This window comes from Protobothrops mucrosquamatus, unplaced genomic scaffold (genome assembly GCF_001527695.2).
Source record: "Protobothrops mucrosquamatus isolate PMUCROS unplaced genomic scaffold, P.Mucros_1.0 scaffold_230, whole genome shotgun sequence".
Classification (NCBI taxonomy): domain Eukaryota; kingdom Metazoa; phylum Chordata; class Lepidosauria; order Squamata; family Viperidae; genus Protobothrops; species Protobothrops mucrosquamatus.
In genome coordinates, this window is record NW_015386306.1 from 456,055 (window position 1) to 467,711 (window position 11,657).

The window sequence follows — 11,657 nt, forward strand, 5'->3', positions numbered from 1 at the left end:
TTCCTGACAGTGAGAACAATTAACCAGTGGAACAACCTGCCTCCAGAAGCGGTGAATGCTCCAACACTGGAAGTTTTTAAGAAGAGACTGGACAGCCATTTGTCCGAAATGGTATAGGGTTTCCTGCCTGAGCAGGGGGTTGGACTAGATGACCTTCAAGGTCCCTTCCAACTTTACTATTATTATTATTATTATTACTTAACAACCATTTGTTCAGTGACTTTCAAAGTTATGACGACGCTGATCAAATGGTAGTTATGGTGGATCTCCAAAGTTACAGGCATTGCAATGTCCCCACAGTCACCTGATAAAAATCTGGGTGCTTGGAACCTGTCTACATTTATAAATGCCAGGTACACTTTAAATTTCACTACTCACCTATTCCCCCCTCCCCCCATCCCTGCCCTTTTGGCCATGCAACACTCTGCTGCTCCCTACCACTGCTGTTCCCCATTGCCCCCAGCTGACCATGGCCATCTTCTTCCTCCCATTGCTGAAGAAGCACACCCAGTTGAGGCAGTTGCTGACCCTTCACAAGGCCTCTCTGATCATAATTTGTGGCTTCCTTTCCAGAGGCCAACATACAAAATAAATGGAGAAGCTGGCAGTAAGTCAAGTCACATGAGGCCCTTGCTTAATGCCCATTACATCTTGCCAGGGTTAGGGCCTCTTCTGAATTTCAGTAGTGTTATTTGGCTTAAATAACTACCAGGCTTGAAAGAAGATGAGCCCAAGAGTCAGTCTTTTGGAATGATTGGTCTTTCTGTACTGTTTCAGAGAAAATTTACTTTCCTACTCTAAGAGGAAACACCAGCATCAATTAAAATCAGAGGTGACAGGCCCACGACGGAGAAAAAAAGTATCTTAACAGATAGGAAAGATTGTATATCCAAATATGAGTTTAAATTTTCATTGTTGCCAATCTCATGGTACAGGAACCCATTGTTTATATCCAGGTGCTTCAGAATGGTTAACATTTAGTATAACATTTTACAATACTTGAATTAGATTCAAATATTTTATAATTAACTATGTCTTTGACTACATTGATTAATAGATATATATCCATGAAATGCAATATGAGGTATCATATACAATGGAATTCAAGCCCGATCTTTGGGGATCCTTACCTATCACAGCTCTGTGACTTCCAGGGATTTCTGTGGCTGATTCTTCACCCAAAGAGTTGAATACCATTATATAGATTTGTGTACAGCACTTATTTCTTGAATTCTGCAAACAGTTGAAGTTGTAGAGAAATTGCAGTAACATGAAAGAAAGTTTCAGTTGTTTCTCCATTTCAGAAAACCAGAAATGTGATAATAAGAATAAATGATATGACTTTTAACAAGCCTCCTGTGTAACAGCAACGTGAGCAGCAGCGTTGGGGGGAGGTTGAGCTGTGTAATGTAGGAGGTTCTAATACCAGGATTAGCTGTTTATTTTTGCATCTCTGCAGACTTTGATGCAAAGCAGCAGTTGTTTGTCACGGGAGAGCTGCCTCTGCCTCACCTATGTTAATTTTAACTTGCTTATTTGTCTAGGAACATTGGCACATTGGGATTTTCTGTAAACCTTCTGATATTTCAGATTGAGAATGGAGCCAGAATGAGAGAACTGAGACAGTTGTCATACCATTGCAACGTTCTGTGTTTTTCCAGGTATGGCCTTTGATTTGGCCTCCTGTTTTATGAACGCAGTAGAATCTTTTCACATTCTCCTTTCTTCTGCAGCCTCCTCTTCCCCATAGAGGCCTCTTTCTGAGAGTTGGGGAAATTCATATGATATTGTAGGGATTGTTGCAACAAAGGGGACATACCAAACCTTGGAAGCATCCTTACCATTTTGGCTTCAGCTTATTGCGTATCTATATTGTCTGTCTATTTGAACGTTTCTTATAATGATATTAGCCTTTAATTTTTGAATATCATAAACAGGAACAATAGCATTTACATGACACCTAATGTTTAGGTTTTACTTATCTAGTGCAACTTCCGTTTTAGTTACTTAAAATTATTTTTAGAAGTTATTACTAAAAAGCAACAGTGTTTTTTTTAAAGTTTTCTAGTTTCTCATTATAGAAGTCCATAAACCAATCAATCAACAAAATAATTGATATAGTTTTTATTTCCTGGCGTGTTATTGACCTCCATAGTTTGGTGTATAATTGTTTTTCTTTTCCACATCTCTGCTACAAATTCTGTTAGGCCTTAATCTTGTATTTATCTGTCAACTGTAAGGCCTGCTAAATAAATGGATTTCTTATAAGGAATGAAGTATGAATACACTTTATAATTGTGTAAATTGTATGCAGTAAGTCTTAAACTTTCTGCATTTGTACTTGTTTTTTTTAAAAAACAACAACAACCAAAACCATTCTCCAAAAATTGAAGAAGTAAAAGGATTAATTCAATAAAATAAAATAAAATAAAAAATAGCAGTTCTCATAGGGCATGTTCATACCAAACGAACAATATACAGAATCTATTTGCTTTAGTTCAGCTCTTTTTGCAAAGAGGATCAGATAACTGCATCCAGGTATTATTAAAAACTTAGCATTGTGTGTGTGTGTGTGTGTATGTGTGTATCTGCATGCAGTTATTTTCTTAGCAAGTCAAATTATTTGTTAATTACAAAATTCTAGTCAGAGACTGGCTTGTTAGACGAGAAAGAAGCTTTCTTGGTAAATATTTGATTACTATAACTCTCTGTAGGAGGAACCCGTTCAGAGTTTATATACAACAGTCTATTTCAGCGTGGTTGCTTACTAGTGATAGGGTAGAATTCATAGCAGTTGTTGCCAAATGTCCATATATATATCTTTGTAGAAAAAAGTCTTAAACATATAGTCTTAAAAGTCATGGTGATGTCAGAATTATGTTCCATGATGCAAATGATTTGAATAAAATGTGCTTGCATAATTTTATATTATGATGCAAAAGAACTTCAATAGATCATTTGAGTCATTTGTGCCATGATACAATGCAACATCTCTTGCCACTACATCTGTCGATGTTCATGGATATATTAAATGTATATTTTAAATAAATTAAACTAATTTCTTTGTGTTATTCCCATTAACACTGGCTATTTCACAAGAACTCACATGATGAAAATCTTTCTTCCCAGATCATTCCACATCAAGTGGTACTTCCTTGTTTAAGCCCAGCCGCTCGTTGGTCTCGATTCCCACTGCCCATGTAATGCCATCTCATATCAACACTTCGCTTTCAAAACATAGGGATCCTCTCAAGTCCAACTCTACAAAGTGGAGCACAAGCCTTTTGAGATCTGCTCAAAGCAGGCATCAGGGCATGTTGGACAGCTCTCTCGATATGAAAGATTTGAGGCCTGTAAGGAAGTGGTCATCGTTGTCTAAACTCAGCACACCTCTTAGTTGTAACCAGGATGGGGATGTTTATTCAGCAGAATGCAGGACCAACTTGGATACAAATAGAAGAGACAAGACTGTTTCACCACAATTAAGAACAAGTGGGTCAAATTGCTTATATAATAGTATGGAACTATTAAAGTCTGAGGACAGAGAAAACGGGAAGAAAAAGAATTCTACTTTGAACTGCAAATACAAATTTGAAAGTTGCAGCAAAGAAGACTGGGGCGTTCCTGATGCCTCAAACAGGAGACATGCCTTAGATATGACCTATAGTGCCTTACCTGAAAGCAAGCCTGCTCCATTAAACTCTGAAGCTTTTCATCAAGAATATATAACTTTGGAACCACAGGCTGCAGTTTCCATTCAATCTTCTGAGAGGACTCAGAGGTGGCTTACAGAACAATTTCGTACAAATCCTCCAGAATCCAGGCCTTCTGAGGAGTCATACAGCCTATCTCCTTGGCAGTTACAGCAACTTGAAGGACTTAGAACAGGAAGTGAACATCTGCAGGTAAGAATCAAACTTCAGTGTTTGCTGCCACCAAGTGGATAATAAGAAAAATAATATCAGACATCTTTCTATTCAATGAATAAGCTTGTATCTACTCTTCTGTTTTATTATAAATGCTTTCATTGAAATCAATTGAGATAGCAGTTGTTATAAAATGGTGCTAACATATTTCACTTAATTTGTCTCAGATTTTTTTTCTTTCTCCAAATGTAAATATTGAAAGGAGCATTAAATATGAATATGTAGCTTGAGCAGGCATCCACAGAGGCAGTTGTAACACGTGCATTACACTATTATCACATCAATGCTGCAACTTATATACTTGTGTCAGTTATCATACAAATATAGTCATATTAAGCTCTTGGCAGACTACTTCAACCCAAAGCAGGATTTTCCTAGCATTTCCTTTAACAATTTTTTTGGAAAAGAAATGGAATAAAGTTGCAGAAACTTCAGCAACTGGACTGCTTTTCCTTTAGAACACACATATTCAAGCAGAGAGTTCTTACATTACCATTACAGATCACTTTTTAACTGATGGCCACACAAAGAAAGAGGGGAAATGCCCAAAGTACTGTAAATACTCCTTAAGACAGCAGCATATTTTTTCAGGCTTACACAGATGTCTGGAAAATGGTGGGCTGCTTCTAGAAATATCAAAGGGGCATGTGCAAGATCAGGAAACATATTTGAAGCTTTTTGTTGTTGTTTTTTGATACCTTCAAGTCAGCATTGATTTCTGGAAACTGGTCTAGTTCCTGTAATTTTATAGGCAAGGTTTTTCAGAAGTGGTTTGCCTGCTTCTTAGAGGGAATGACTGGCCCGAGGACGTTCAGTTGGCTTTTTGCTTCAGTGGGACTTGAACTCGATGATGACGATGAGGATGAAATTTATTTCAGTGCTTTCCTGCTTTCTAGCCTGGTACCTTAACCAGTACACCAAACTAGCATACCAAATCCTATTTATTTATTTAAACAAACACAAGTGTTTCTTTTTCAGTTCATTTATTGCTGCAATTTAAATGCTTCTCAATTCTAAAAAGGCTCTGAGGGGTTTCACTATTTTTGCATAGCGTGAATGGTTCAGATGACAGAGAAACACAGCCAACTTCTCCCATTTACCTATATATTTAGCTTAGCTTGTTAATTGCAAACACTGACATTTTGTGACTAGACATCACTTATTCAGCAAGCACCCCTCAGTCATCTCATGGTTCTATATTACACTTAATATCAAGGTGCTGGTGGATAAGATGACATCCACGTAATTTGATGTAGAGCGCTAGGTAATTCAAAAAGAATCAGTGTTCCTTTGCAGTTCAGGTAAATTGAAAAGCAAAATATCTGTGTAATAGACTGCTTCTTAAACTTAAGTCCTTGACTCACTTCATTCCAGTCAGCCAAAACTCTTCAGGGTGATAATAGGATTGACTGTGGCAGTAAATATTAACATCATGGTTAGCATCAATTGTGCATTGAACTTCTGTGGTCCTTGCAAGGAGAAATTAGAAGCTGCTCTTTCTATATTGTAGCAAAACTATAAAGGAGAAAGAGAAGAGGCACCAGTATGGAGCCTTGGCAATGTTTTTTGCCCTGCCTGCCAGTAAGAAAGGAGTACTTAGATTTATGTGGCATGTACATGATCTAAACATTTATTAGATATAACTAGCATTTATAAACTTCAATTTATTTACTTAACATAAAGCACAGTATTTAATAGGTAGTAGAACCCTATAAGGCAGGCTGTTTTCTTTTGCCGTATGGTAGAGGGCTAAGACTGAAGGAAGGAGTAGTGTTTTAGGTAAAGTCCTTTAGTGGGTTTAGAGTAGAAGCAAGATTAAAAGTAAAGTCTTTGTTGTTTCTTAGCTTCTTGACTATAATAGTTGATCACATAACAGATTTGTCAGGTATGTCATAATTAGGAAGAATAATTATGTAACAGTTTCATTTAACATTCCCAATGTGACACAGAACAGTAATAAATGATATGAAAATAATTGTAACACTATTTTGATACAGATACACACATATATTCTACTTCTGTGTCATAATTGTAATATGCCCAGGATCCTTTGCTAGCTGTTAATAATATAATATATTTAAAATAATAAAAGAGGAAAAAGTTTGGTTTACTGTCGTTTAGAACGCTTTAATAAGATTTTTTTTCTTTAATAACTTTACAAATCCGATAGTGGTGAAAATTCATTTATATGCCTAGGTTTTATTGTGTGTTATGAAAATAATTTTATACTGAGAAATAGAGGAAGTCATAATCCAATCAAGTCATATAATTTGAGTTTTCCTCTCCTTTGGTTTTTTTTCTTTCACCCTTGTGATATTGCTGCTGCTGAGTTAGTGAGGAAATTAAAATAATTAATATTGTCACACATATTTGTAGAGATGGAACATGTTATCTTCTTTTTCATTACTCAGTAAAAATGACAATGTTGATACATTAAAATAAATGACATAATGAATCAATAATGCAATGTATTTATTAAAGTATTGGTACTGACTTTTGCATGCAGGTAGACTTCGACTTATGACTACAATGTTTCCATTGCTAAGCAAGGCAGTTGTTAAGTGAGTCACGCCCCATTTTAGGACCTTTTTGCTGTGGTTGTTAAGTGAATCACTGCAGTTGTTAAATGAATCATGTGGTTGTTATGGAAATCTGGCTACCTCCATTGACTTTGCTTGTTAGAAGCCGGCTGGGAACATTGCAAATGTTGATCACATGATTCCAGGACAATGCAACTGTCATAAATATATGCTATTGCCAAGCACCCAAATTTTGATCATGTGACCTTTGGTATATTACAATGGTTGTAAGTATGACAACTATTCATAAGTCACTTTTCAGTGCCACTGTAACTTCAAATAGTCACTAAACAAATGGTTGTAAGTCTGTATGTGTGTAGGTTTTTTTTTTACTAATTGTAGCCTTCCTATAAATCTCAACAAGGTGCAGCAATTGCTTGTTGGTTGTTCTTGAAATTCCTCAAAATGTCAAATTTTACTGTATTCCAGGTCATATTTAAATAAGAGCTGCCCCCCCCCCCAAATAGAACAAGGTATTTGTGTTTTCAATGGCAACACTCCAGGCTCCAGAAGCCAAGGCTAGTGGCCTAAGTAATGTTGAGAACGGAGAGGTATAATCTGCTAAAGTAAATCTGAAATTTTAAAATAACTAAAGTATAGATGAGTTACTCAAATGTGCATAAAGATGTCCATAAAAGTGTATACTCAGACATTCTACCATGTTTCTAGATTATCAGTAGTTTTTTGTTATAATTATTTGTATTTTTTAAAAAGATTACAAAATTTGTAGCTGTTTTCTGAACATATGGCATCAAACTTAGTTCTCTTGTAACACTTATTACATTGCCAGAATTCTCAAGTTTCTGAAAGTGACTCTTGTCCTAAAATGGGCATATAGGCACATACCTCCCACCAATACAGGTAGTCCTTGGGTTACGATATCAATTTGGATCAGAATTGCCATCCCTAAGCAATGCATTCGTAAAGTGTGATGTCACACGACCATGTCACTTAGTGATGACAGTTCCACCAGTCCCAGATGCTGTCATTAAGGACTGCATGGGTTGTTAAATGAGGACCTCAAGTAACTGTGACTTCCAAGTTCCTGTGAGTTTTCCATTTTGACTTTGATTGTGGGAAACTGGCAGAGGACATCAGAAATTTCAATCACACCTAGAGTATAACTTCACTGTTTCATTTCTATGTGAAATATAGATAAGAAGAGAAGAAGTGGCAAATGGCAATATTTTGCTTAACAAAGAAATTATGCATTCTTAGTTTCTTAAATCTGCTTGAAATTATAATTTGCAATCTCATCACAACAAAAATCAATAGATAAAAAAACCTTAAAGTTATATGTTCTAATTGTCTTTTAGATTCCTCTCATCTGGCATGAAAGGCATATGGAGTTAGTAATTGAATTGGACTTAGTCTGAAACTTTCTAACAGTAGTGAATTTGAGAGGCAGACACCCCCCCCCCTCAAATAAAATCTCACAATAGAGAGAAACAGACTTGGAAGTAATTTACATAAACTATGGGAAGGTTAATATGCTTTTAGTGGAAAGAGTATTCCATGATTTGCTAAATATATTATTACAATAATACTCTATTCTATAATACTCTATTACAGCACTTTATAATAGAATATAAATGTCCTGTTTTAATATTACCAGTAATAAGCAATGTAATCTTATGCAAGGTAGTTCATAACGAAGTCTCATTATGCTTATTTTTATTCCTATGTATATGTATCACCATCAAATATGCAGAAATTTACTCTGAATAAGCATTTGTCTTCATGTAGTTTTTCTACTTCCTCTAAATGGCTATTTGCTCTCATCTTCAATATAAAAATCACAGATGATTCCATGTTTGCATCATTATTTCATGTTTGTTTTTCCTTTTTTCAACTTTAGATTTCAGATTGTGCTGTTGATCTGATCTGTTCTGTTGTAAAAATAGTATATTTTTTTCATTTCTCTAATACAGTGAAAACTTCCCTGATATGCAGGGTGTTAAGTCTAGGGATTTTTTGTCTTGTTCATTTTGTTTTTCATATTCATACAGTTTGAAGGTTCAAGTTACCATGATGGCATAAATGAAGAGTTAAAAAAAAACCCTTACATGAGCTTCACAAGGATGAACATAAGAACAAGAACAAAAAAAATAAGTAGAAAATTGAGTAACAGGTTGAGACCTCTATTTGCAGCAAAATCCATTGTGGCAAACTTTTTGCACTTATTTTGCTTGCAGTAGAAATATTGATTGTTGTTATAAGCAGGTTCAGTTCAGTGACAGTGAGTTACAGTTGACGTGTGTGGGTTGCAGTACTCTTGTTGTGACCATTTCTTGACGCATAAGAGCTTTTTTTGTCCAATAACCTAAAAAAAAAATGATAGTGAGTCACAGCTAATGTAAATACCATACTGATGCCTCCTTCCCAAGCTCATGTTAAATCTAGATCAGTGATCTAACAAGCCACAAATTACCGGAAATTCTATATTGGTATTACTTTTTCATGCCAAGTAGGATAAAACCTTCTCCCATTCAACATATGTCATAGTTTAATAAATTGTATTTAATATTAACTGCTTCAAGATACAGCAGCATTGTTAATTATCTGCTCTTCTAAATGTTTTAACATTGTTTATAAAAGAATTTAATGTAAAAAGCTAGTTTATATGATTTACTCTTCAAAGCACATTTCCGATTATAATCAGCTATTCACATGTTCTTTTCCATCCTGCCTCACTTCTCTTCTCTGATCTGGAGGCCATTAAGGGGCTGGTATTACTATTAACTAGAGTCAGCAATGACTAGCGGAGTAGGGACTCTTTTACCTTTTTACTACCTTCATATTTAAACTGAATTTGAATAAAAACTCAGTGAGTCAAATCCAATTTTCCCTCAAGTCCCAGGCTGAAGAGTGAGATGGACGATTAGATACCTGAGGCATAAGATCTTAGAATCTTTAGGAAGGGACTTATGGAAAGATTGGATTACTTTCTACCAAAAGAAGGGCCAGTTTCTCTTTTGGGAAACTGGAAGAGTCATTCCAGCTATATTTAACTGCAGTGTGAAGGATATGTAAGATATACCCCATCCATAGACATGCCCACTTCCTTACAGTAAAAAAAATATGGAGCTTAATACAATTGAACTCCTGCAAAGGCAAACTGAAAATCAAAAAATAAGGATTTTGTTACAGAGTAATAGTTCTGTTGGATTTATTTTGAATTAACTGTTGGATAGAATGGAATTTACTTTTGAGTTAATTCAATGAATATACTTTGATGGAGGCACTAGAGCTGTAAAATCCATAAATATTTGCTTGATTATTAAGGCTAATAGAGTTACTATACGAAGGATTATAATTCAGTCTACAAGAAATGGGTTTCTTATAAATTGATCTCTTTCCCAGGTGTCTTATGTTAGGTAGTATAACTTGGATACATGGGGCATCATCCAACCATTATTAGCTATTTTTATTTTTGTTTGGTTTCAGTTAGAATGTTGTAAGCATGTATTTTAACCTCTGGCACAGGATGTTTTTCTTTTTAATCAAAAGTGGTATAAAAGTTCAAATTCTATAAAATATAATATTTCTGATTAGACTTAGACATTCTCACTATGGTTCTTCAGAAATTACATAATTGTGTCTTTTTTTTTAAAAAAAGGGAAGATTTGTAATGTCCTGGATTTCCATGATATGCTATGACAGATTTACATAGACTTTGGGTATGAAAACAAGATACTTTATTACAATTAGTATTGCTTTTTGTATAGTAGCATTTGTTTTTTAAATATTCCAGGGACAGCCTTTGAACATCATTTGGGATAATTATGTTATTAAATTTGAGATCAGCAAATAATATACCATGGGCAAAATCATATATAGAAAAAGAATGGCATTTGGTAAGCATTTCTTTCACCTATTCGTGAGTGTGATGTGGTGCAACTGAGCAGTGTTTATGGAACCTTCAAAAGTAAAGAACGGTTGCAGTGAGGCTATGTAAAAAGAAGGAAAACTACAGAAACAGCAATAATGGAAGAATGGATTGTTGGCTGAGTTTGCAGAAATGGCTAAATTGACTTGTTTGCTTAAAAAGGGGAACTACAGCTACTCTTATAAACGAATGCAAACCTTTTATAGACTGTGCTGAAAATGGATAAAAATGAGCTGGTGATTTTGGGATTTATTGATTAAAATGTTTTTAAGGGAAGAATGGAACTCTGGTATGCAGTATGTGAGGATGGCCGTGCTATGTTTATTACTGCTGAAAACAAATGAGAAGTTATTTCTTTAGATATTTTTCCTTTTTCTTTTATAATCTCTATTTCTTTTTCTGTCTTTCTGTAGTTTTTGAAATCTTCATAAAATTTTCTTTGAATAAAAATTATTCATCAGAAAGTAAAGAGGGGTTACTAGTTAATTATCTGACTATTCATTTTCAAATTTTTGCTATCCAGATGCAAGAACAAAATACTATAACTGGATATAGGGGGAGAGGAGCAGAATTTTGAAATTAGGTCTTAACATTGAAACAGTTAGGAATAAAATGAATTTGTTTTCTAAATAGAAATCTATTTTCTACAATTAATAATCTGTTTTTATCTTAGAATTCAGGTAAATATATGGGCATATGCAGCTTTTATTATAATGATTAATAATCTGCTTTTATCTTAGAATTCAGGTAAATATATGGGCATATGCAGCTTTTATTATAATGATTAGAGTGAAATTGTACACAAGCTCTGTCTTTTTGAGGCATGCAGGCAATAATACCACAACACTGTTGACAAGCAACAGGGAGAAAGCAGAACTATTTAACTCATTTTTTGCATCTGTCTTTACACAAAGGGAAAAAACAGACCAACCTACCAAAAATAGTGCCATAAAAAACAAAATAGAGATACAAGTTAAGATACGCAAGAAAATGGTAAATGAACACCTGTGAGTTCAAATCACCAGGACCAGATGGATTACACCCCAGGGTTCTTAAGGAGCTGGCGGATGTGATCTCAGAACCACTGAACTATATTTTTCAAAGATCCTGGAGCACTGAGGAATTACCAGAGGACTGGAAAAGAGCTGATGTAGTTCTCATCTTCAAAAAAGGGGAAAAAAAGGACCCAGGAAATTACAGACCTATCAGCCTGACCTTAATACCTGGGAAGATTCTGGAAAAGATAATCAAACAACGAATCAG

General features: G+C 34.9%; 1 protein-coding gene across 1 annotated transcript in view; it reads left to right on the top strand.

Annotated features, from left to right (window-relative positions):
• CEP85L (centrosomal protein 85 like) overlaps positions 1-11,657 on the top strand; it is a 96,409-nt gene that overhangs the window by 43,471 nt on the left and 41,281 nt on the right. Inside the window, exon 3 of the mRNA XM_015829121.1 lies at positions 3,130-3,905. Within this exon, the coding sequence (XP_015684607.1) occupies positions 3,130-3,905 (776 nt within the window). The remainder of the gene's footprint in view (positions 1-3,129; positions 3,906-11,657) is intronic.